General features: G+C 40.9%; 2 protein-coding genes across 3 annotated transcripts in view; both read left to right on the top strand.

Moving 5' to 3' along the window:
* The window catches only part of ITGA6 (integrin subunit alpha 6), a 70886-nt gene extending 68408 nt beyond the window's left edge, over window positions 1-2478 (top strand). Inside the window, exon 25 of one of the 2 annotated variants that reach the window (XM_045847238.1) lies at window positions 311-2478. In XM_045847238.1, coding sequence (XP_045703194.1) covers window positions 311-472 — 162 coding nt within the window. In that variant the 3' untranslated portion in view covers window positions 473-2478. The remainder of the gene's footprint in view (window positions 1-310) is intronic. The other variant, XM_045847310.1, reaches the window with a different exon arrangement.
* Window positions 2479-16960: 14482 nt separating this feature from the next.
* PDK1 (pyruvate dehydrogenase kinase 1) overlaps window positions 16961-27029 on the top strand; it is a 30457-nt gene continuing 20388 nt past the window's right edge. Inside the window, exons 1-6 of the mRNA XM_045842282.1 lie at window positions 16961-17253; window positions 19056-19197; window positions 22134-22205; window positions 24228-24412; window positions 24716-24811; window positions 25810-25887. Of these exons, the coding sequence (XP_045698238.1) occupies window positions 17052-17253; window positions 19056-19197; window positions 22134-22205; window positions 24228-24412; window positions 24716-24811; window positions 25810-25887 (775 nt within the window). The 5' untranslated portion in view covers window positions 16961-17051. The remainder of the gene's footprint in view (window positions 17254-19055; window positions 19198-22133; window positions 22206-24227; window positions 24413-24715; window positions 24812-25809; window positions 25888-27029) is intronic.

The raw sequence follows: 27029 nt of genomic DNA, 5'->3' as shown, positions 1-27029 counted from the left end.
TTGTAATTATTAAAAAAATGGAAGCTCTGTTTCATAAACATAAACTTCAGTAAGGAGATAGATTACATGGTTTCAAAATGAAAAGACAAGATGGAAAAACAGACTTTTCTTCCAGTTTTACAGCTATTTTCCTTTTCCATTTATCCCCACTGGCTTTTCAACCTATTAGATCTTTCTCACAAGAAAATCACGTCTTTTTTCCTTAGTCCAGACGTAGGCAGAGCTGAACAGAAAGCTTAGATACTCCTGTGAGGGCACTTGCTTTCCTCGAGATTACTTAATCAGCTTCTGCTTCTCTCCCCCTCTCCAGTGTGGATTCTTCAAACGCTCTAGGTACGACGACAGTATTCCCCGTTACCAAGCTGTAAAGATCCCGAAAGAAGAGCGAGAGATCAAAGATGAAAAATATAATGATAACCTGGAGAAAAAACAGTGGATCACAAGATGGAGTGACAGTGAAAGCTACTCTTAGGGGGCCCAGAGGAGCCTTCACCCAAACTGCTTCTTTTTTCGCCCAGCTCAGAAATTCAAATGGTTTAAAAGCCTGATACCCAAATATTGATTTCAGACAGGCTACACATAGTACGAACCTACAGTTTTAACTGCTGTGGACATTATTATGTAGCCTAAGGCTTCTCTTTTGCACAGCCAAATGTAAGACTGTTGGAACGGATTTTTCTTTAACTGCCTTAATTTAACTTTCTGGATTGCCTTTGTTTTTCGTGTGGCTGACTCAGCGTGTGCCAGGGAAGGGCCTGCCCAGTCTCGCTCGTCAGACATCCTCCTGATAGTGTAGCTGGAAGACGCCACCCCAGTCACCATGCCAATGGAGTGACTGTCGACACTGCCTCCACAAGCATCTCCCCACAGGATTTGGAGAACCTGCTAGTTAACTGTGTGCCCCATTGCAAGACAGTGCCGTGAGGGTACTGTGTTTCAATTCAAAGTGCGATCTTAAATTAAATGTGCAATAGGAGGTGATGTTGCCATCCTGCCATCTTTTCCCATTTCCTAGGAGTGTGGATACTTGTCCACACCGAATGCACGCGGGCTCCATTCTCCCTTGTCACTAAAACACACAGGTGCAACAGACTTGAATGCTAGTTATACTTGTTTGTATATGGTATTTATTTTTTATTTTTTACAAACCATTTCGTTATTGACTAACAGGCCAAAGATTCTCCAGTTATCATTCAGGTTGGATTAAGCAATCAGAATTAGAACATGGGAGGTCAGTGGTTTGACCTAAAGTATTTACTGCAAAAAGAAAGTAATTCTTTATAAATGTACCAGAGAGTTGTTATAATATACAGATAAGTTTAAGTTATTAAAAAAATTTCTCTTCATGACAACGCTTACCCTTACCCTGTCCCTCCAAACCCCAAAGGTTTGTTTAAGAAATAGGCTTAACTGTTAGGTGTTTAATTCTTAACAGACATTGGATGCTTTTGAGTTTAGAGCCCTGTGTGATCTTTCTGAATTTTATGCTATAACTTTCAGGAACTCTTGGAAATAATGGGTTTGTTTTTTTACCTTCTGTCACTGCTGTATATACAGGACTTGAAAGAAATGGTGAGTGCCTATGGTGGATCCAAACCGATCCAGTGGAAGACTACTGAATACCTGATACCGAAAGTCAGATTAGAACATCGTGGATTTTAAGTTTTAAATATTATTGGAATTGCTTAATGTGGGTCAGTGTTTTTTTTTCCCCCTGTGTTTCCTCCCTATCTACATTCCCAAAATTACTTTAGGACTACTCTAATAAGAACTTTAAATTGTTGTTCATGTGTAAAAGTGGAGGAGCGTAGGAAGACATGATTCTGTATATTCAATAGAAACTGAATAGCTGCAAAAGCCGAATTTTTAAAAAAATTACTGTGTTTCAAAGTGTTCAGTTACATGGGAAGCGGCAGCAAACAGGTGCTAATGTGCTCGGATGTAGTGAAGCAGTGTCTCCTTCTTTTAAAGGAACAAAATACAGCTGTGTACCATTGTTGCTTTGGAGTTTTTTTTCTTTTTGGAAATCTTATACCCTTAAGATACTAAGAACATTATTCTAGTAGTACTTTGGACTTTTCATTCACAGACATTGTTTTACAAATGATATTTTGTTTACAAAAATCTCTCAAATAGGTCATAACAGTGTCTAAAATCTCAGTTTCTTGCTTAGGTAGGTAACTTGGAACCTCATGCACTGGCTTTGTAGGTTGCTAAGAAGCTGATATTTTGGATGTGTTTATAGACCTTTGTTATAAAAACGAATGTCTTTGAAGGGGGGGGGCGAAAGGGTAGTTCAATGACAAAGAAATGGGAATGTAGTGATGTTTAAAAAATGTCATCTCAAGTCAAGTCACTGGTCTGTCTGCATTTGATACATTTTTATACTAACTAGCATTGTAAAATTATTTCATGATTAGAAAATACCTGTGGATATTTGTATAAAAGTGTGAAATAAATTTTTTATGAAAATGTTCATTGCTTAGTAACATGGCATTATATATGTGCAACAAACTCTCAAATTATAAGTAATCTGAATTACTTTTCTTACTGCATCAGCCAAACTAAAGTTTTCGATGTTTTTATGTATTCTTAGTGTCCCATATAATCTCAGATCAGCCAAAGATGTTAGTACTGTCCCCTCTGCCCCTAGAAATGCAATGTAGATGAGATTGAGGGCTCTTTTTTTTCCCTTTGGCTCTCCCGTCAGTTGATAACTCAAAAAGAAATTATCTTAAAGGTGGTTTATTCAAGATATCTACAAATCGAGATACCTGTTTGCACCAATTCATCTGCTCCAGAGGCTGTGTCTGCAAAGGATAGGGTATTATTTAGCAGTGACACCATGGCCTGACAAATAAAGGTTCTTATGGCTAAGTTGCTTTCTTCTTAGAACATGTTTGGGATGTGAGAGCAGTCCAGCTGCGACCTGCGTCATCACATTGTCCACCAAGGACTGACTGAGCAGAGTTGACTGGTCAGGTGTTTTTTGTTTGTTTTTTACCAAAGGATGACTTTTAATGTGATTTTATGAGACTTCTTATATGAAGATATATAAATGTTGCAAAGAAATGTGCAGTTGTACTTTTTAATGAAGGGCCAAAGGCTGTGAATCTTTTAGCCACAGTTCCACGGATATACCCAGATTAAATTTCTATAATAATGTGTAGTCACCATAACCATTAAGGACGTCAGTAACTGTGGTTTGGCTAGGGCTATGGCATAAATGACCTGCGCTGGAGGGCTTGGCAGTGCTTTATGTGACTCCCATAATTCCACTTCTTTTTCTCCCTCTCAAAAAACATACACGAGTGCCTGGCAGTGATAACGGTATTATTAGTACAGGGCTGTCCTTGGATTCATTTGCAAACACTGACGCTTTGTTGGTTGCAGAGCACTTGCTACAGGCTTATCTGAGTCATGCCCAGTCATGGTCCCTGTTGTGCCCTTGTAGGGCAGATGTAGGTGGGGAATGTTTTAAATTGTCCAGACCTGGGAAGTAAGCATAAGACCAAGCATTCTACCCTAAAGGAAAACACCTTAATGAGACACTGATCTCATATACTAGCTCACAGAACGGCAACATGGGAAGATAGACTGGGGTTGATAAGTTGTTTTGTTCTGAAGGAGAGTGAAATGCTGTAGGTGGCTGGGTTCCATAGAAGTACATCTTCTGGGCTGAGAAAGTGCGGAAGAGCTATTTGATCAGCCTGAGTAGCATAAAGTAAATAATTAAAGGCAGTTCCTCGAGACCAAAGGGTAGGGTCCAACCACTTAGATTGAGGGGAAGGCAAGGTTCCAAGAGATGAAGTGAACTTGAGAATGATTTCAAAAGAGTGGCTACTGCAAAGAAGTTAATGAGCATCTGTTACTCTAGGAGTTCTTGATTATGGTAAATGGCAAACAAGTATTTTCTTTCTTGTGCCTTAAAAAACAGGTTTTGCCAATCAGAGAGGCATCTTACCAGCTGGTAGACGTGGGAGTGAGTGCTGTGTACTAGTGGCTGAAGCCAGGCCTGTAGTGGTGTTGCCAGAAGACCCATCTGAGAGGAAAGTGATAAAGGGGATTCATGGTAAAATCCTTTAAAGATTAATGAACTGTAAAACACAAATCCGAGTAAGAAAGCTGGTCCAGCACAGTGCAAGGGTGGACATGCACCCACAGAGGGTAAAGCTAACCAGATAATGGTTGGTTACACAAGGGAGAGAGTCAAGTGCAATTTTTGCAGCAGCAGTCATCAAAGTTTAAATGCCTCTATCTTCCCTTTGCCCTTTCCCTAAAGCCATTTCTCAGCCCGACTAACTGCACCAGGGTCATAGAAACGGGCGCAGACCTGTTAGAGGTCTGATAAAATTTCTCATGTACTGTTCCTTCTAATAGAACAGCCACAGAATTCCAAATTACAGGGACAGAGCTTGCTGCTTTTATTTTCTCAAGGCCCAGCAGATACATATTCATTCGTCAATAACCTGTAGACTTGAGTGTTCTCTTAAGATCCTGACGTTTGGGATGGAGTTAGACATGGTTTAATCATTTTTCCCTGACGGTCTACAAGGATGCTGTTAGGCTCTGGGGGCACACACACAATGACACTGGCTCTGACCTTTTGGAGGAAGCTTATGTTTTATTTTTTAAATTCACGTTTATTATTTATTCTATTACTGTTCCCACATTTTCTCCCTTTCCCTATCACCACCCCGTCTCACCCTCTCCCCTCCCTAAGCCAATCCCCATGCTGTTGTCCGTGTCCATAGGCTGTGCATAAACGTTCCTTGGTTAGTCCCTTTACCGCCTTTCATCCCGCCACCCCCCATTCTGACAGCTGTCAGTCTGTTTCGTGCATCTGATCTTCTGTGACTATTTGGCTCATTAGTTCATTGTGTTCATTAGATTCCATATATAAAAGTGAGGTCATGTGATGGTTGTCTTTCACTGACTGGCTTATTTCACTTAGCATAACATTCTCCAGGTGCATTCATGCTATTGCAAAATGTAAGAGTTTCTTCTTACTGCTGTGTGGTATTCCATTGTGTAAATGTATGACAGCTTTTTTATCCACTCATCTTCTGATGGGCACTTTGGCTCTTTCCATATCTTACCCTATTATAAATAATGCTGCATTGAACATGAGGGTGTTTATATTCTTTTGAATTAGTGTTTCTGGTTTCTTTAGATATATTCCCAGAAGTGGGATTGCTGGGTCATAAGGCAGTTCCATTTTAATTTTTTGAGGTATCTCCATACTGTTTTCCACAGTGGCTACACCAGTCTGCATTCCCACCAACAGAGCACAAGGGTTCCCCTTTCTCCACATCCTCGCCAGCATTTGTTGTTTGTTGATTTATTGATGATAGCCATTCTGACAGGTGTGAGGTGATATCTCATTGAGATTTTAATTTGCATTTCTCTGATAATTATTGATGTTGAGAATGAGGAAGCTTATGATACTAACAAACAGCCGGATTCAGTTTAAATAAGTAGCAGATTCAAAGTCTTGTGCTGTGATGTCACTTGTTGACATATAAGGTCACACCTGATCTTATGTGGGTAGAACTTGTCTTTGGAACTAATACCATTGCCAGAAAAAGTAGAGTAGCCATTCTGAACCTGAACAGCACATTTGAAGAACATTTTCAAAGATCCCAGTGCCCAGACCACATACCAGACTGATGTATCAGAATCTCAGGGTGGGACCCAGGCATCAATGCAGTTTCAGGCTCCCCAAGTACAGCCAAGATTGAGAACTGCGTTAGAGGTCCTCAGATGGCCTGAATATTTATTGAAAGGGCTCTGCCCACCACATGGGAATGTCATCCCATACCTGCTTGTGGTGCTTCTGTGCCAGTAACCAGCAGAGAAGCTGGAGGTACACCTTTGCTCCAGGGGGAGGCTCTGGTCAGGCTGCCTGGATGTGAATCAGCTTCACCTCTTCTGAGAATACAGTCCTGGCGAGTGACTAACACATCGTGACTGTTTCCTTATCTGCAAAATAGGATAGACAGTACCCATCTCATGGTCCTTGTAAGGAGTAAGTGAGAAGATCTGGAAGTGTTTTTAAAGGTTAGCTAGTTTTGTAACACACTTGTTTATTATGTGGAGTCACAGAACATTAAAGTAGGAAAAGAGCATGGAAATCTAGTTCTACTTCCTCATTTCACAGATGGGAAACATAATTTGTCACTGGAAACTTGTCTCCTCGCTCTCAAAGTCTATCATGGTTTACTAGTGGGTGTGAGAGCTACAATCTGCAAGACTAAGTACCCTTAACTAACTTAAAAAATAGGAACCTTAGTCTTAAAGCTTCTCATCAATATAGGGCATCTTGTACAAGATGGACCCTTGTTTCTGTGTTCAACCCAGTGTCAGCCCACCCTTGCAGTGAGCGGCTGCAGGTTCGGGTTGGGGTCTGGGGAACTCGAAGTCAGCGCATAGGCATCCTGTGGTTACTCTGGACTGATTCTGCTCTCCTCTGCCCCTTCTCCTCCTTCATAATGAAATGTAAGTTTAAAAAAGCAGATTTTTTTTTAACTTTCAGTTCTTTACACACAGTCAAGTCCCGGTCTCCTTCAGTGGGAAGGCAGCCTGCAGGCTTGTTGCTCGTTACCTTTGCTGCTCTACAGAAGACGATACGTGCACAGCCCACCTGTGCTGGAGTGGCATCACGTGTATCAGACCAAAGCTTGTCATTGGAAGAACAGAGTTTCTTTCCCATTTCTCCTTCCCAAATGTCTGTTAACAGAAAAAAAAAAGTTAAATTTATAAAAAATCCCTAGGAATTGCTGACAGAGCTGAAGTTCTAGGGCATTTGCCTGAGGAAGCCACCCTGGTTAGGACGCCACAGTCGACGGTGTGGTGGAGAGCAGTCCTCTTCACACTTGAATGTGCCTGAGAATCACCTGGGGACCATGTTAGACGAAGGCTCGGATCCCGGCGGCCTGGGATGTAGAGCCTGAGAGTCCACGTTCCCAGCGAGCCCCAGGGCTGCTGCGCTGCTCGTCCACGGGTCATGTGTTGGGTAGCGAGGACCTGTGGGGTCAGTCTGCACGCACTGGAAGTGCTCTGCCACTTTCAACTTGTGTGACCTCAGGCACGTTTACTGACCCCTAGTGGTTTAACCTCCTCACCTGTGAAATGGTACAGAGAATAACTAGGATTATAACCTGGGCTTCCCGTGAATAAGACACCATCCTCTCACATCTATACAACTTCCAACTCTCTAACAGCCTCAAACATAATGAAGAGCAGTGAGGGCACATTTTAGTCTGTTATATTCAAGTATATAACTTTCACTGTCTTGACAGGATGGATGACATTAGTCTTAGGCTACTGTTGTGGGCCATGTCTTCAACATACCTGCTCTTCCAGAAGCAAAATCCCACTGCAGTGAGTACTGCTAAAACTGAATGGAGAACAACATGCCATTTCTAGTGGCTGACTCAGAAGCAGGGATACGCTGCTCTGGGCACAGTCACTGCTCTAAATTAGCTATAAAGCAAAAAGATTGAAATGAGGTTCAGGCTTACTCTAAGAGTTAAGTATTTGCAATTTGATATTTCTCTAGCATCAACTATTCTCCAGTTTTCCTTTGCCTGTTCCCACCACAAACAACCCAGTTATTCCTCCCAGGAAAACAGAAATAAATGAAATGCCTGAGCCATTGGCTTGCTCAACCTCTGTTCCACCCTTCTAGTTGGAAGGGCTGGAAAGCTAGGGTTTTGAATGTGAATTAGATTCCATGAAATACGTACCTTCATTTGAGGTCTGAAAGGTAGACTCATGGTGGGTATTTCTGCTAATAAGTGTGGTTGTATAGACTTAAGTTTCAGTGTTGTCTTTTTTTTTTCAATTATAGTTGTCATTCAATATTTTATTTCAGCTGTACAGCACAGTGGTTAGACATGTATATAACTTACAAAGTGATGACTCTCCCCAGTAAGTCCTGGACCCACCTGACACCACACATAGTTATTACAATATCATTGACCATATTTCCTATACTGTACTGTACATCCCGTGACTGTTTTGTAACTGGCAATTCATACTTCTCAATCCCTTCACCTTTTTCACCCAACCCTCCTCCAATCTGGCAACCATCAGTTTGTTCTCTGTATCTGAGTTTATTTTGCTTTGTTTATTGTTTTTTAGATTTCATGTGTCAGTGAAATCATATGGTATTTGTCTTTCTCTTAAACAAATTTCACTTAACATTATACTCTATAGGGTCCATCCATGTTGTCGCAAATGGTAAGAATTCAGTCTTTTATGGCTGTATAATATTCCACTGTATATATGTATTACATCTTTAAGCATTTGTCTTTTGATCGAAGCATTTAATCCATTTACATATAAAGAAATTATTGATAGGTATGTAGTTATTGCCATTAATTGTTCTCTGGTTGTTTCTGTAGTTCTTCTCTGTTCCTTTCTTATACTCTTGCTTTCTTCTCTTGTATGTTGATGACTTTCTGTAGTGTTTTGTTTGGATTCCTTTCTCTTTGCTTCTTGTATATCTCTTACAGATTTTTGGATTGTGGTTACTACGTGCTTTATATATACCAAGCTGTGTTTATAGCAGACTATTTTAAGTTGATGGTTGCTTAAGTTCAAACACATTCTAAAATCACTACCATTTTTACTCACCCCCTCCACGTTTATGTTTTTGTCATTATTTTTTACTTCTTTTGTGTGCAGCGTGTCTTCTGATTAGCAGGCAAGAGTTAACTGGTGGTGGCCTCTTGATTCCTTTGGACTGTAGCTAAGAAATATTTTTCTTTAGTTTCCAGTGACTGCTAGAAATTACAGAATGCTTCATTCTGTGTTATATATGTCATCCCCTTAATTACATGCCTTCATACCAATAATATCTAGAATGGTTTTTACTTGAAGCATTGAATCCTGACCAATATGGCTGCTCACCCAAAGAGAATGCTACAAGATCTAGGGCATTAGAGGAAGTAGGCAGAGGGGGCAGCTGCCTTCCAGCTAATGCCGAACTCAGAGCACTTCTGCCGCTTTCAAGATCAACTTGATTCTTTCTCCAAGATACATGTCCAGAAATTTTCACATAAAGGTGAATTTGTTTCTTCCCTTTTCTACATCTCTAAGAGAGTGTGGGAATGTGTAAGTACTCTCCACAGGTGGTCCCAACTCCAATTACCACTTGCATTAGAGACAGCTCTCTCCCAATGTCCATTTTTTCTTTTTACCAGATAATACAGATGTTAGCTGGACAGACAATCCCACTCAGAATAAAAGCCCTCTTTCCACTTGTGTTCCACCTAGGCATGGCTGTGCGGCACAGTTCCATGGAAATGTTTGGATGCAGGCAAAGAGAAGTTAAATGTTACAGGCTGGAAGGCTCTGTTCCTTGTCATGCTGTGGAAGACATTTAATGCTTCTCTTTTGCATCGATGTTTCTCCCATCCCCCCAATCAATAAACATATCCTCGACTGAGGAGATACATTCTGAGAAATGCTTTGGAGAAACTTCTTGTTAGGTGATTTTATCGTTGTGCTAACATCATAGAACATTTACACAAATCTAGATGGTATGGCCTACTGCACATCTGGGCTATATGGTATAGCTTATTGCTTTTAAGCTACAAAACCTGTACAGCATGTTACTGTACAAAATAACAGATTAAATCAAGCACAAAGGAAATGTATACCATCAAGAGATGCAATAAACATGAGATGTATGTGGTTGCTGCAGGCATAATACATCATACTGTTTTATAAGTTTTTTTCATAAATAGAAGAGTGTACTCTAAAACAATGATAAAAAGTATATAATAAATAAACCAGTAACATTTATTATTATGAAGTATTATGCACGCTTCATAATTGTGTGTGTTATACTTCTATATGACTGGAAGCACAGTAGTAAACAAACTGTTTCTACCGGCGTCACACAAACGTGAGTAATGTGTTATTTTGTGATGTTACTAAGTACTAGGCAATAGGAATTTTTCAGCTCTGAATAATCTTATGGGACCACAACAGTGTGTGCTGCCTGTTGACCGAAACATCCTTATGCAGTGCATGACTATAATCTTTTCTTTTGCTAACTCCCCTGTCACACACTCTTCTTCCTATGAAAACCTTAATTTACAACCCCTTTGTTGGGGAACTCACTTTAGAGATGCAATATGGCTCGCCCAGCAAAGGCATCTGGGAGATGGTGAACTCTCTGTGACTGTTTACACTGTGTAACCTCACATTTGGCTGACCACCCTGAAAGCCGGAATGCTGCCCAGAGACCAACAAATGTCGTGCCCCCAGGGAGGAGGTTAATGAATGTATAAAGTGTAGTAACTGCCTGATGTTACCTTTTAATTTTTCTTTTAACTCAGTGATTCATTGTTCTCTCAGGAGGTCTACCCACCAACTGGTTTTGCTATTAACCCCTGCTGTGAAGTTCCTTTAAAAAGAAACCCTGTCCTGACTGGGGTGGCTCAGTTGGTGGGGCGTCATCCCACAAATCCAAAGGTCTCAGTTTGATTCCTGGTCAGGGCACCTGCCGAGGTTGCAGGTTTGGTCCCTGGTTGGGGCATGTGCTAGAGGCAACAGATCAATGTTTGTCTCTCACATGAATGTTTCTCTCCCTCCCTTCCCCTTTCTCTAAATATAAATAAATAAAATATTTTTAGAAAAGGAAATAAAGAGAAAGAAAAGGAAGGAAGGAAAGGAGGGAAGGAAGAAGAGAGAAAGAGGAAGGAAGGAAGGAAGGAAAGGAAGGAAGGAAGGAAGGAAGGAAGGAACTGTCCTGGGAGGGGGTGCGGATTTCTTTGGGCTCACCACCGGCAGGAGCAGCTGCTTTGCCCATGTATGTAAGTTTCTCCTATTAAAGCTCTTATGATTTTGAAGAAGGCTACATGTCAGCTCTCCAGAATAGATCCTGAATTTAGATATTTGGGGCTTTCCCCCAACAATGTCACACATTCTTCTTATGAAAACCTTCACTTACAACCCCTTGGGCACCCTTCTTGTTGCTGGGTGGGATGTTGCCTGATTCATAATCGCTTAATAAAGCTAATTAGATCTATGAATTCACTCGGTTGAATTTGTTTTTAACATGGTGAATTATGAATAAATGAAGGGCAACAAGATAAGGGTTTTTTTTTGTTGTTTTTGAGGATCATGGTGGAAAGGGTCATATTAACCCATTTCTTAGGGCCTCTGAAGGTGCTCATGTCTGAGTGGCCTTTGCTGACCACCTCAGTAAAGCAGCTTCTGTACAACGCACACGCACATGCTATGGCTGCTTCATTATCTTTACACCCTTGGCACTCTCGGACGTGAGCTATGTACTCACTATCAGTTTCTTCCCCTGGAAGCTCCAGGAGGGCAGGGACCTAGATAGCTTGTTCATGCCTGTATCTGCAGAACCTGAAGTGGTGCCTGTCCAGCGACAGCATTTCTAAAGGGATGCTGAAGGAATCAATGAACTCCCAGAGAAGGCAGCTACAGACCTTAGAAGGGAAGAAATGGAAGAAATGAAGGGAAATTGGTGGCCAACGTAGAAGTTTACATTTCCCCACCCCAACACACTTTGAAAAGGGGAAATTGCACATTGCTGGTCAGCAGACTTCTTGGCCCTCAGACACCTTGGCTCAGATCACTAAGTCTGGTTTGTGTGTCCCACTCCTCCCTGCCCTGGTCTCTCTGTTCCACGGGACTTGCACCTCAGGGTCCCCCCCAGCACTCTCACACCTTGGCTTCCTCCTGTGCCATGGCCGTCCCCACCGGCTCCCATTCTCCAAAAGAACACAAAATTCATTCTTTTCACTAACTTGCACAAAGGCACAAAAGACCCAGTCTCAACAGCCTTTTTCTTTTTTTAGTAAACTCTACTAAAGGTTACAGGGAGTGCTCTCATTGTGAAATAGCCTTTGCAATCTTCTGCCAACTCCCCTTCCCCTTTGCTCAGCCGAGTGAATCCCTCCCCTGGCTCCCTGCCCAGCTGTTCCTTGAGCTTTCCCAAGGGATCCTCTCCAACCCCAGCATATCAAGGTACAGTACTTACCGGATAAATATGGTGTTTTCACTAAAACAAATCCTGGTGAACACCATGGCCTCCACAGCATGGCACAAGTAGTAACTCAAGTGGCAGTACTCCTTAAAGAACGCACATGTATGCAGGGATGTCTTGCTTCAGTGGAATACAATACTGTTTTTGTTTTTAAATTTTTCAATTACAGTTGACATTCAATAACAATGCACTGTTTAGAGCACAACTTTCCAGGATATCTGATTCTGATTCATGTCTTTGAGGTCATAACTGTAAATTGTAAATAACTGATAATACAAATAAATCTTGCCAATATCCATGCAAATACTGTTAGGTGAAGGGTTTCAGATTCCTCAAGGGAAAAGCCAATTTCACAGCCCTTTGCAAAGACATTTCTGCAATCCTGTTTTTTTTTACTTCTTTGAACAGGTTGTAACATCAGTTCTGGTTCCCTTTATTTAATTAACTTGTTAATTGAATTTTTCTGTTCATTTTATTTTTTCAGCTTTATTGAGATACATGATGATGAAATGTTTGTTTTATAGCTGCATGACAACCATAATTTTCCTTTTTTGAAAACTATATTTCTGATGTATCAGTCAGGGTCCTGGGACAGGACATGAGAGCACACTCCAAAGGGGAACTGAAGGGGAAGGGACTACTTACAGAGTTGTGGGCAGAGGTAAGCAGCTAGGGCTGGTGAGCACCCTAATTAACAACAGGGAGAAACTGGTACCACCTCTAGGGCTTACTAGTCAGAGGGAGGGAACAGTAGCCACACTTAAGAGGGACACAAATCATGTCCTGGCAGGGGAGTAAATACCATGACTTTCTTCTCCTCTTGTCCTCTAGTTACAGAATAGAAGGAGTTTGTCCACTTGGTACTAGTGGAGCCAAATGCTAAACACAGAATAGCACCAGACCCATATTGGCTATTTTACTACGAACAGTGGTCCAGGAGAACGGGAAGCTAATGCTCAAAGGCCTGAACTCCCCAAAGGCATGTAGGTTATAGAACACATAGGGCAAAATCACAAGTCATTGTGGGTTAGGGGTTCAGGGCTGTACTGGGAGCTGATTTGTCTGAGGTAAGGTAAGGGTAATGAATCGTTTTCAGGTCTTAAGGACAGTTCTGAGATCTTTTCTGGCCTCCCTCTGTCATGTCTCAGGGGAAAGCAGCCAGGCGTTTGTTCCAGCTTAGGGCTCAGAATGTGAAACATAACTTAGGTCAAGATGTTATATTTAGCCTGCCAGAGGTTCAGACCTGGTGACTGTCAGTCAGGTCCAGGCTGCTGTCTGCTGCTGCCTTGGAGTTACCGATCATCCTGGGTAAAGGCTAGGTCTCTGAGGGATATATATATATATATATATATATATATATATATATATATATATATATATGGGGGTGTTTTAGAGCTAGGCTTTAAAACTGAATTTAATCAAAGTCATAATGCTCTTGGTTTCACTCTGAGCCCCACGAAGCCAGAAGGTGATGGAGACGGGGTGACACAGACTAGCTTGTTTTCCATTGCTTTTTCCACTCTCCAGTCAAATCCGCTCAGCGTGAATCAAGTTCCCAGTGAATTGGAGGATCTGGCCCAAGTATGACACATACAAAGATTTTCATTGTCTCAGCATATCATTATACTTTATATTTGCATAGTTAAATATAGACTATTAGCCCTTTAGTTATGTTTATATGAGATTACTCCCCCCTCCCAAAATAGATACCACCCTTTGATTACTGTTCTCTGTACATCTTACAGTCTTTTGTCCATACTGCTTCCTGAGTGTAAGATATTATTTTTGTAATAGTCTTAACAACCACCATGTTAACAGATATCTGAAAAAATATTTAATGTTCTCTCAAGCTTCTGGGCTCTAAGGCTTTGATCAAGAAGCAAAAAAGTTGATGTCATTTTCTATGTGTTCTCATATATTCATTCTTTGTATATTGGGTGGAACCTTGTGAATATACTTTGGAGAAAAGGGAATACATGCTATAAAACACTGGTTTCTAGGGGAATAACCTTGCTAAAATAAACCTCAAGGTTTCTGCTGGGCCTTTGTTCTTCCACGAAAGTTAATGTCTAGCTGAGCACCTGGACACGCTGGGGTGGAAAGCAGCTAGGGTTGCTCAGAGTTGTGAACAGAGGTTGAGGGAGTTGAATAATACTGAGCGTCCTGGTGTGAGAAGAATTTGGTGTTCAGGGAGTGGTCTAGAAGGAAGAAGAGGAGAAAGGAGAAAGGCAACGTGAAGGAAGGCTGGAAAAGAGTTGTAGAAATGGTTGAGGGACAAATTTAAGGAGGTCTACTATTCAATTTCAAGTCGTTTCCTACCAGTCCTTTGGTAAAGTTGTCCTCAGGCCAAACATGTGTGACTGGTTCTGATAAAATCCTAATAAGGAAATAATTGTTAAAAACAACAATAATGATAAATAGATGCTATTTATTGAGTAGCTCTAGTATGTCCTGGGCATTGTGCTGACACAGAGAGCTATACCATCCAGGTCACAGTTACATGGTGAGACAGACACTATCCTCCCCTTCAGGTGAGAAGACTGAGGCTCAGAGAGGCTAAGTAACTCACTCAAGGCCCCATAGCCAGCACATCACAGAACCAGGATTTGAAATTAGAACCCAGGCGCTTTTGATTGCACTACACTGCTTCCCCATAATCCTCTCCGTACCAGCCTTATAAAGCAGTTGTCTAGGCTCTAATGGTAATGGACAAGAACCCCTACCTCCTTAAGGCTGCCCATTTCACAGTACAATGGCTATAACCACTGAAAGTTTTCCCACATGTGAGTCAGGTCTAGCTCCCTAGCTTCCACCCAGAAGTCCTCCATCTGCTGCCTGACCCAGTGAGAACAAACCTAATTATTCTTTCACAGAGCAGGCTCTTAATATTCAAAGATATGGTATAAAATTCTACCATGTTGGACCCTACAGTATATTCTGTGCAAGAACAGGCATATCTAAAAGGGATCCTATTTGAACTGCATTTGGCTTTATTCCCAATCATGTAGAACATTACTAATAACTAGTACATTAGCAGACATTCAACAAATATTCATAGAATGGATGAAGGCGGGCCAGGTTGGGAAGGTACAGAGTATGGTTCGTGGGGCAGCAAACATAAATGAGATACTGTTCCCCCTTCGATTACGTTCTCTGCATATCCTAATCTTATGTTCCTACTGCTTCCTGTATTTTTATCAAAGTCTTAACAACCACCATGTTAACAGATACATGAAAAAATGATTAGAGGGACCAGTTTCAGAGACTGTGTTAGTTCTGCTTCCACCCCATCTCCCCAACCACCTACCTTGTTTCTAGGTGGTCAATGTTCTTCAAGCTAAACTGTGGGATGAATACACCCTAAAAAGAGACTCTCATCTCACTCTATTTTTACAGAACCCAAGATCTGACCACTATGGAGAAATGAATTGTCATTGTATACCACAAATATATACTATATATTTATGTCACGGCAGCCATTCCAGAGCAACTGTATTGTTTGTCTTACTCCTTGAACCTTTGGAATGTTTGAACTAGGCAAAATAACCTTCCTTCCTTCCTTCCTTCCTTCCTTCCTTCCTTCCTTCCTTCCTTCCTTCCTTCTGTTTATGCTATTACAGTTATCCCAATTTTCCCCCTTTGTCCCCCTCCCCCACAATAACCTTTAAACTGAGCCAGAGCAGCACTGTTTTCCAAACAACTGCTTGTAAAGCTAACAGGAGAGCAGGCTTCCTGAGTACAAGGACTGATAATGAAAGACATTTTTTAGAATCAGTAAATAGCCATACACATCTGAAAAATAACTTAGCTTAGTAGTACCAGTAGAAATTCCTCCTATTCATGTACTTCCTCCTCTTCTCATAAAAACCCCTTGCCTTCACCCCCTAATCAGAATGCTAGCTGGGTTTTTGCCCAAACCAGTGCTTCCAGAATATTTATTTGTTGTGATCTCAAATAAATGCTTGCTGCCTCTTACTTTGGCTTTTTATCTTCAGTTTTTTTAAAAATTATATATATAAACTTCACACCCATGGAAAAGTAATTTTTTTGCATCTAAGATTACTATAAAGCACTGGGGGGAAATATATGGGGAAGTAGCAGTGAAGAGGAGGGACAGCGGTGTTTTTCACTGTAGACTATATTCTTTGCAGCTCTGTCTATGCAATTAAACCAGTATTATAAACTGTCTAGTCTTATATTCACTATTTAGACATCTGGAAAGGGTGGAGCAGCCAAACTGTGACCCTAGAATGACAGTTACAGAGATGGGCCGTCAGAGTGCAGGGATCCTTTAAATACATTGCTGATTATGCCAAGAATGACTGCAGATAATGCTTCAAGTTGCCTGTCAAAGATCTCTGGGGACTGTTATCACTGATATTATTTAGAGCCACACTCCCCAGTGTTCACCATTCGTATTCAAGTACCACTGCAAGGGTCATCTCCCGAAACACTCTGGGTCTCAGTTTCTTCACCTGTAAATGTGGGGTTCACATAAAGAGGAGTTTGTGGAACGCACACTCAGCAAGACCCGCGGTGTTTGGAAGCGGAGCGCAGGCCCGTCCTTGAGCCTTCTGGCTGAGGCAGAGGAAGCAGGAAAGTGGGATCTGTCCCAAAATGACTTGGGTGGGGGGTGCCCCTCACCGCCAGTGCGACTTAGTGGCCCCCGTCTTTTTAGGCTTTTCGGCAGCGGGCTGGGACCGCCCTGATCGGAGGAGGCAGCCCCGCGGCCTGGCCGCCCCACGCGCCCAGGGACTTCCACCCGCTCCACCAGCGTTAACCCGGCCGCACTTCGGCTTCGCAGCGGCCCCCGCGCGCTCCCCGCCTCCCCACGTCCCTCCTGGGATCCAGCCCAACCGCGCTGGGGGGCGGGCCCCGGCGAAGGGGGCGGCGGCCGCGGTGGTGACAGTCTCTGACAGATTCCCCGCCCCCACGGCTCGCCACGTCCCTCACGTACAGCTCCGCCGCGGAGCGGCCACCTGGCGCGGAGCTCCGGCTCCTCCGGTGGGGCTCGCTCGTAATGAGGCTGGTGCGGCTGCTGCGCGGAGCCGCCTCGGCCGGCCCGGGCCCGGGGCCGCGCTCCGTCTGCCCCGGCGCCAGCCGCAGCCTCACGTCGGGCTCGGGCTCCGGCCTGGCGCCGGAAGGCGGCGTTCCGGGCCAAGTGGACTTCTACGCGCGCTTCTCGCCGTCGCCGCTCTCCATGAAGCAGTTCCTGGACTTCGGTGAGTGCGGCCCAGGCCTAGGGCCTTTGTGCGCGGCTTCTGTCGCCTCTGAGCCCAGCTCCTGTTCGACGTCCGCCTCCCCCCACCCCCCCCACCCCCGCCCATGGGCCTTCGGTGCTTCCTTCCTCTCTCGAGGGCAGATCCTGATGCTCAGGTGTGTAACTGGGGGAACACGCCTTTTTTACTGTGTGTTGTTGAAAAACCTAAAGGGCCGCGGGGGGAATTACCGTCCGCCTAGCAGCGCACGTGCCCGGGTCTACCCTGGTGGCCAGGTCCCTCCCCAGGACCCCTGCTGCGGGAGAGGACACCTCTTGGCGTCGTGTTCGTGTGCGGTTTCTGCAGATTGATGATAAATGCCCAGTTTTGTGTGATGATTGCATCAACTTGGTAGGACGATCGGGGAGGCAGGTTATGACTGGCCCAGTGTTTCCTAGAATGTTTTTTTTTGTTGTTACTGGCTTGACTTTTTCCACCAATAGCACGTTCATTTCATCATCAGCAAAGTAAGTCGAGCACGTGTAAAGTGCATGAGCACAGGACGCTGGGGTTTACCACATTTCACAGCCTACCACATTTCACACCCGTAGAGGCAGGCGACTATCCACTTTCCTCCTTCTCTGATGGGTGCTAACATTCTAGAAGGAATGTAACAAATTCCAGAAGAATTTCAAAGTTAGGCTTTTAACTTTGACTTCTCATGAGAGGGCATTGAGAGGAAAAGGAAAAACTCTAATACACTCTAATGAAGTCATAAAATTTAAGTAGAAAAAGCTGTCTGATGCATGATCTGTTAGGTCACTAACAGATCACCAGTGGGCTTGAGAGATGTTGGCGTGGCTGGCAACTTTATCTTAAAATTGTGGTTTACAGTGGCAGGGTTTTTTTCCCCTTGGCTCAAGCCCTCGGTTTTTGTTTACTTTAAAATGACTCCATTGTGCTTAAGGGGTGAATGTGGCCTTGTTCCCAAGTATGCCATTCACCTTCAAATGTTTTCCTTTAATCCTGTAATTCCTGCTGTTGCAATCTAATTTTTGCTAAGGTTGTCTCTTGCTGAAACAGTAAGATTAAATTAGTGAGTTTTAAATGTATTGCTGCAATAATCTAATTTTTTATGGAAAATTAACTTTAAATGGACCTGCTTGCCAGAGGACGTTCTACAACTATTTTGCTTAACATCCTGACACAGGCGTGGAGGAGTGAGCAGGCTGCTTTCCAGGAATTAGACAATTGAATGGGACTTGCTGGGGGCGACACTGGAAGAAGGTTGCTGACAGGCATTGGTATCTTTTTGCTTTTCATTTCTTAAAAGCCCTTCTGTGCATTTACTCTTTGGTGATGGGAATTAGTATAGTGGTTCTCGTGCACATGACAACATTTCTGTTTCGTAGACGGGTATCACTTCTTATAAACCTGGACTTAGGAAACATGTTCTAAATTATGGCAGCAAGTTTGTATCGGGTAGGCTTTGCAGGTGCTGTTGATCAGACTCCTCATTTTGCCCAGACTTGCTCAGGTTGCCTTAGTTCTAAGGCAGGAGATCACAGTGAGGATGCAAGTAATGGAGACAGGAAAGTGTCTTCATTGCTCCACAAAGTGCTTGTAATGTCAGGAATCGGAAGGTTATTCAGGATTCCCTAGAGACTGGGTTATCATCTCACCTTCTCTTTACTTACCCTGTAATTATGGTGATGCTACCCCTCTGAGGTTTCTGGCTGAATAACCCCCTGTGTTTCTCCCTACTTTTTGGTTTCTGCTGCCTTATGGCTTCCACTTACTGCTGTTCCCACTGTGTCTGGTTTCAGGATCCATGAATGCTTGTGAAAAGACCTCATTTATGTTTCTGCGGCAAGAGTTGCCTGTTAGATTGGCAAATATAATGAAAGAAATAAGTCTTCTCCCAGATAATCTTCTCAGGACGCCGTCAGTTCAACTGGTACAAAGCTGGTAAGATTCCCGTTTGCAGTTTTCTAAACTCAAGGCTAAAGCAAATCCTTTTTTACTTTTTAGTGGAATCTTAAGATAAGTAGCAGTGTTCTAATCCTCCTTTTTCAGGGTACGTCTGGGCTTATCCCCAGAATCCTGGGTTCTGCCACTCCTTGGTTTTGAGAAAAACAATGAACTGCACAGAAATGCAGACACTAAGTTTAAGATTTGTGTTATTAAGCCTGCAGGGATGTTATAGTAATAACAGCTACCACTGTTGAAGTGAGGGGTTTACGTACAGTACTTTTAATCCTTTCCACACCCCTGCTCAGTAGACAATGTCAGTAGACATTGTTATCTTCATTTTACAGATGAGGAAACTGGCTCCGGCAGATAAGTTTTTTGTCTACGCCAGTACCACTCAGACCAGAGCTGGGATTCAAACCCAGAGTTTGTTTCTACCGCACCATGCTGCAGTGAGAAAGGTGGAATGTATTAAAGCATGCATATTTCTTATAAACTAAATTTATTTATTGAAGTGTATCTTTATAAGTCACAAAAGGTAAATGATTGTTTTAAATCACTTTAAAACAATTAGAGGTTATGGGATAGTGTAGAAACTGTGATCTCTCTTCTAAAAAATGATAATAGAGTTATGAAGGAGTATACACCACATGTGGCCACTTAAATACAGATGTTCTTGTTATTAATTTAATAGTCTTATTCTCTTAATCACTATATATTTCAGACAAAATAGTCATGCCAGAGTTGTCTTTTTTATTGATTGATTGCCTGATTTTATTTATATTTAGAGAGAGGGGAGGGGAAGGAGAAAGAGGGAGAGAAACATCAATGTATGGTTGCCTCTCGTGGGCCCCAAACTGGGGACCCTTTGGTTTGCAGGCCTGTGCTCAATCCACTGAGCTACACCAGCCAGGGCCTAACGTCAATTTTAAATAATAAGTGAAAGAAGTATGACTGCTATATACTGTCGACCTTTCAACAACATGGGTTTGAACTGTGTGGGTCCACTTGCATGCAGATTTTTTTCAATAAATACAGTTAATGTATTTTCCTTACACTTTTCTTGAAAACATTTTATTTTCTCTAGCTTACTTTACTGTAAGAATACAGTATATAATATATATAATCTACAGAATATGTGTTTGTTGACTGTGTTATTGGTAAGGCTTCTGGTCAACAGCAGGTTATTAGTAGTTAACTTTTTGGACAGTCAAAAGTTACATGTGGCTTTGTGACTGGAGTGCAAAAGGGTAAGGAGTCACCAGATGTCTAACTGTGGCCTAATTCCCTAGTTGTTCAAGGGCCAACTGTGTATGATGATAGATGCCATATGGTCCAAATGTGGAGCAATTACAAACATTTAAGGAAGAGACATTTGTTTAGAAACTATGATGGAGTATAAAGGAGAACAGAATTTTCTCTGAAAGCTTACTCCTTTTTAAAAAAATTATTAAAAATAGTGTATGCTGCATTTAAAAAACTGATCTGTATATATAACATGTTCTAAGTATTCAAATCCCTCTTGAATAAAGAGCACAGTTTTTCTTGCCAGTGAAGTGAAAGTTAATGGTTAAAGCAAAGCAGTAGATATCAGAATCATTTGACTTTGGAATGTGGAGAGGCAAACTGCTTGTCAGCACCGGCTTTCCAGACCAACATATGGATTTACAGATTTTTTAAAAACGCTTTCATTGCCCCAGACTCCTGATGACCTTTTACTCTTTTTTTTTTTTTCAATCCTCACCTGAGGATTGATTTATTGATTTTAGGGAGAGAGAGAGTGGGGGAAGGTGGGGAGAAAGAGAGAAACATCAATCTATTGCTTCTCACGTGCACCCTGACACAGGGACTGAACTGGCAACCTAGGTATGTGCCCTGACCAGGATGGAACCCACAACCTTTTGGTGTACAGGATGATGCTCCAACCAACTGAGCCACCCAGTACCCGGTCAGGGCCAGAGCTGACGCTCTCGAAGGTCATTGAATGGTAGTGAAGTATTTTTAGCTCTCGCTCTGCACTGCCGTTGTGCTTTGTGGCATGACCTTGGGAAAGCCATTTGGCTGTCTTTATTTTCCTCCTTTCTCCACAGGTGATTTGCACCCTTGAATTGTTAGATAAATTAAAACCTACATTTTCATGACTTTTGTGTTTTTCTTCAGTCTTGTTTAAAAGAACTATGTGGTATAGCTTCAGGAGCTCCAGAGTCTTCAGGAGCAAATATTTGTTGATTGGACATAAACATCTAAAATTAAGGTTTAAAGTAGAGACATTTAAGTTAGACTCCAAGGTTGGCTGGGCTCTACATTTTACTAGGACTAAGACAAGTTAAGTCAGTTGCTCATGACTACATAGTTATTGGTGACAGACAGTTCCCATGGCAGTCATTATTTATGCTATAATGTGTAGTGGTAAATTTAAAGAATTTAAAAGCTGTTTTAGAGTATAGAAGTTTAAAAAGTAAAAGGGGCAGGAAGCCTCACAATCCTTCAATCAAATTTAACCTGTGTTTTTAGGAGAAAACTTGTACTTTCTACTAGTTTGTGCCAGGAACTTTGCTAAAATGTGACTGGGTATAAAAATCCTACTTCATCCTAGCTAGGTGGCTCAGTCGGTTGGAGCATCATCCCATACACGAAAAGCTTGCAGGTTTGATTCCTGGTCAGGTCACATACCTAGGCCATTGGGGCACATACAGGAGACAACCGATCACATTGATGTTCCGCCCTCCCTCACTCCCTCCTTCTTTCTCTAAAATGAATACAAACATATCCTTCGGTGGGGATTAAAAAAATTTACTTCAATCATAATTTAATTTATAGTGCTATTCTAAAGTAAAAATTACAAAATGTTAAAAATACCTTTTGAGCATTTTTACAATATTGAAGTCTCAAGATATAAAAGAACAAATTTGCCTTATTCATTTGTATTTTAGGTATATCCAGAGTCTTCAGGAGCTTCTTGATTTTAAGGACAAAAGTGCCGAAGATGCTAAAGCTATTTATGAGTAAGTATACTATTTTGATCTTTATTCTGAACATAATTTTTGTACCCTTTAAACATCATATAAAAATATAAATGTATTGAGCTTAAACCAGCTATTGGATCATGTTAGGGAAATTGATTCACTTTCAGTTTCCCACTACTCTAGAACACATGTCAGTGTGTTTCTCTAAAGTAGCCTACACAGGCAAGGCAGTTAACATAAACCAGTAAATTGTTCTGGGAATGAAAAACACTTCATGTTCCTCTGAACTCCAGTTGGAGAAAAGACTGAATCATCACACAGTTCAAGTGTGATGTTCAACAGATGTCTAGCTGTGGCCGTAATGCCACTTGGATACAACGTGAGGACTCGGCCTGCAGCGGATGTGCACCTAAAGGCAGCCACCTCAGCTGCAGCGAATTATTACCATACCGACACGCTGCCCAGGTCATCTGAGTTTTTTGTGTGTGTAAAGAAAAGTCAAGTCTACATTTTTAATGTAAAATCTTCCAATTTCGAACTGGATTCACAGGTAATTAAAAGTTTTAAAAAATACTCCAGGCCTATAAAAACACGGTGGTGGGTCTCTTGTTTACGACCTATAGTCTGGAAGATGCTGTAAGTAATATGGCCACTTTAATAACCAACATACCAGAGCTGATATACCCAAGAAGTCCCCTCAGGCAGTTACCTGATTATTCTAATGAATGTTCCTCAAAAGTTGGAGACCACCTCTTCTGTCGTTTATACACATTTTGACTGTCTTTAGAGGCAGCAGCAACACCTCACTTTGTAAACATGGTTTTGGTCTGAAAATAACATCAAGATTTACTCTGTGCCTATGTGTGCAGCACATTTTTTATGAATGATGCCATCCAATCATTAAAACAATTAAATTGAGATAGTGCTATCTGTCTGCACAGAGAGGTTAAGTACCTTAAGGTAGCATAAAGGTCATAGAGCTGGCAAATGGTGGGATCAAGATTTGGACACAAGTAGTCTCAAAAGTAAATATTATGTTACTTTTATGTTATATGGATTATGCTATGGAACCTTCTGGAAACAGTCATTCAGAGCAGTCAAGCAGAATAATATTGTTTTGTGTTTTGTAAAAAAAGGTAAAATAAACTAATAAAGGGGTGACTAGAAATAATGAGATGTTTGCTGTTTTTGAGGAGTTTTATTGTTTGTATTTTGGATTAATAGCTTGATTTTGAATCTAATTACAAACTAGGAATTTCAAAGATGTTTTCAGCAGTGAGAGCATCATCGGAATAAGTTAATAGTACTCAAGATGATGACTTTGAACGGGAAAGCACTCATCTGAAAGTGTAAATTCTGATGAATATGTCACAAATTGGATTTCGTTGCTTCATAATTAAAACTTCTTTTCTCTTTTACTTAGTTCTTTAAATTACCCATGCAAGAATGTGTTCTAATCTAAATGACAGAAATGAGGCCAGATGACTTGAAAATTTTTCTTTTCACACAACAATTTACTTTTCTTCTCCCTTTTTTAAACTTATAGGATGAGCAAAATTAGAATTCTTTCCTACTTTTCTGTTCTAAGTGGTCCTTTCTCTCTTTGAACCCTAGGGAATAGCTCCAGAGCAGACAGGCTGTACTGGCTCATTCATCTTCACTCCCTACAGAGCAGGTGTTCCTGAGAAGCAAGTGCTCTGTGTCCTCTCACACTGACTGCCCCCGTCACCTCCCTCACAGTGAGCGCTCAGACGGTCTTAGTGGTAATGGTTAAAGAAGGCCGTAACATTTTTAGGATTATGCTTTGGTTCAGCTTTGCTTTGAAGACTTCCAAGAATATAATTAAATGTCAAAAGCTTTATTTTGGAAGTCCTTACACCTTCTCAGATTCAGTGTATTTTATGATCTGAAATATATTTATGTAAGTGTAGAAAAACATGCACTGAGACCCCTTTTCCTGAATTAGGGATCTCTTGCCTGGTGTAGTTGGTTAAACTTAGATTTTAGTACTAAATTGATGTGTCATAATATTGGTCTGTTTTGAGAGACAGGTTTGCTTAGCTTTACAGATACTGTGATACGGATCAGGAACCGTCACAATGACGTTATTCCCACGATGGCTCAGGGTGTGATTGAATACAAGGAGAGCTTCGGGGTGGATCCTGTCACCAGCCAGAATGTTCAGTACTTTTTGGATCGCTTCTTCATGAGCCGAATTTCAATTAGAATGTTACTCAATCAGCACTGTAAGTGTCCAGAAAGGCAAGAAAAGAAGCTAAATAATGTGTGTTGGTATATTTTAAATTTTTTAGCAAACTTCCCTTTAACAAGAATGTTCAGTTTTACTTTTTTTGCATATTAAAAAAAGTAAATGCATTCCCATACAAAATAGGGTTTTTGCTTGTTTGTTTTAATGTGAAATACTGTGTTTATGTTTAAGAAGAATGTTCTGTTGTTTGGTACCATTTAGGGAAATAGTTTTCAGATCTGGAAAAGAGCATTGGCTATTTTAGCTTTTTTTTTGTCTTTGATATTTTATTTCTTGATAGCCTTATTGTTTGGTGGGAAAGACAAAGGAAGCCCATCTCATCGAAAACACATTGGAAGCATAAACCCAAACTGCAATGTAGTGGAAGTTATTCAAGGTAAATACTTACATTTCTCCTTTCAGAAAGCATGCAGAAATCAAAATTGTTGAGTGTTAGTTCTTGCTATTAAAACAACTATTTATCTTATGAGATAAAAATGTTAGGAGTGAATGTATGGGTTTGTAAATAACTTTACATTGTTAACTGAGCCTTATGCATAGGATGAATATGTATCTTGACACAAGTCTTTGTTAGGCAAAGTAGAATGATACTATGAGGGTATCTGTTTCACTTCAAAAATTTTGAGCTCCCTTCCCCCTTTCTAATTCCCTATTGTAGGAGCCATAATTCATAGTAGTTTGGTGTGCATCTTTCCATACCTTTTTCTGTTTATACCGCATAAACATGTACATGTACATGAATGTTCATCTTACATTGTTGGTTTTGGAAAATGGGGTTCTCTATGTATGTTTTTCTACAAGTTTACAGACATTATATCATCTTCGGCACATGTGACTGTACCCCAGGTTTTTGAATGGCCATATAGATGTATCAGAATATATCAATCCATCTTCCTTTTGATGCTTATATGGTTTATTTCCATTTCTTTCTTATTGCTAACAATGCTGCAGTGAACATTTTTAGATAGCACTGACTTTTGCTAGTATTTTAGAAAGGAATTAAAAACATTTAAAGTGCATTTAAAATTTTGACAGCCCCCATAAGGTATGAAACAATGAATGAGAGTGTCTATTTCTTAAACCCTCACAAACTCTAAATGTTTGTTATATATATTGTAAATAATTTCTTCAGTCTACTGTTTCTCTTTACTTTGTTTATGGGGGTTTTTTTGTATCTGTCATTTTTCCTTTATGGCTATTAGGCTTTGTCATGTCATATTTAAAAAGATCTTCCCCAAACTAAGATTTTTAAAGTATATTTTCTGCTACAGAAAACTTCAAAATTTCATTTGTCAATATTCTTGCTATCTTAATGCATGAAACAGATGTAAATTTACTTAATGATTTTTGTTTGTTTGTTTTGACTTATACTAGATGGCTATGAAAATGCTAGGCGTCTCTGTGATTTGTATTATATTAACTCTCCTGAACTGCAGCTTGAAGAACTGAATGGTAAGCCTGATGTCGTCTTCTCAATGATCAGCATTACAGTTACGTAAGAAGGAATGATAAGAATAATTTAGATTTGTTGTAATATAAAAACACTTCTTCATTGGCTGTGAAAACTGAGGGAGAGCAGTCATGTTAAAGAATATTTGTGTGTGTGTAGTTAATGTAGTTGGATTCTTTCTGAAAGATATTTTGTTTTTTTCTCCCCTGTTTAAAATTTTTTTAATTGTTGTTATTGGTGATAATAATAATTCTTTGCTTATCTTTTGGTTTTCTGGTTTGAAAAAAATAGGAAAAAGTGATACAAGAAAATTACATTTGACTTTCATATACACTGCTGTAATGCAAGGTTTACCCTTGAAGATTTTTACTTCCTGAGTTATAAATCATTTTTTACTGTTTGGGAAGTAAGAAAGAGTAGAGGTGTAGAGGAAGAAAGAATGACACTCATTTATTTGAGAATCTGTTTATTTCTGATAGCCTTTTTTTCTGATTCAGTACCATTTGGACAAAAAAGGTTGAGGTGCCTTGGAAGGAGATTGATGAGTCTCACTGTTTCTCCTAGAGGTGGGGTGATTTAGAAGAGGGAAGAACATTTCCTAAGTTAACATGACTCTTTAGGAAGAAGATAGTTAAAGTGCCTTTACTAAGTTGTATTCTGGATAGCAGTGGAAGAAGGTGTCCAATTGAAAATAGAATTGATTGATGTTTTCCTAAAGAAATATTAATGCATTTGGTCCATAATGGTACCATTCAGTAAATAAGAACCACAGTGCACTTTGGTAGTTTGGGAACCTGAACTACTGTGGGCAGTTTGTAGAAGTTCCATCCATGTTTCCAAGAAATGTTTTATTCATAGGAGAATCCAGTTTGTTGGCTGCATTAGAATTCTAGGGTATAGTGAGGCTTACTCCTTTGCTTTGCCGAAGGTTCTTACTCCTTTACTATGCCGAAGGTTTTACACACTGTCTGCCCACCAGGCCCACCTGGGCACCTGTTAAATGATTGAATGTAAAATTAGCATCTCTTGATAAACTGATACTAGCTTAATTTTTTTCTTCAGATCTATATCCATGGAAATGCCTGAAATAAAACAGAAAACCTTCCACCTGGGTGAAACATTTTTAAAAAATGGCTTAAAAAAA

Source organism: Phyllostomus hastatus, unplaced genomic scaffold, assembly GCF_019186645.2.
Source record: "Phyllostomus hastatus isolate PE091 unplaced genomic scaffold, TTU_PhHast_1.1 phas_contig_1, whole genome shotgun sequence".
Classification (NCBI taxonomy): Eukaryota; Metazoa; Chordata; class Mammalia; order Chiroptera; family Phyllostomidae; genus Phyllostomus; species Phyllostomus hastatus.
The sequence above is the reverse complement of the archived record's forward strand: the minus strand, read 5'-3'. Positions and strand labels throughout refer to the sequence as shown.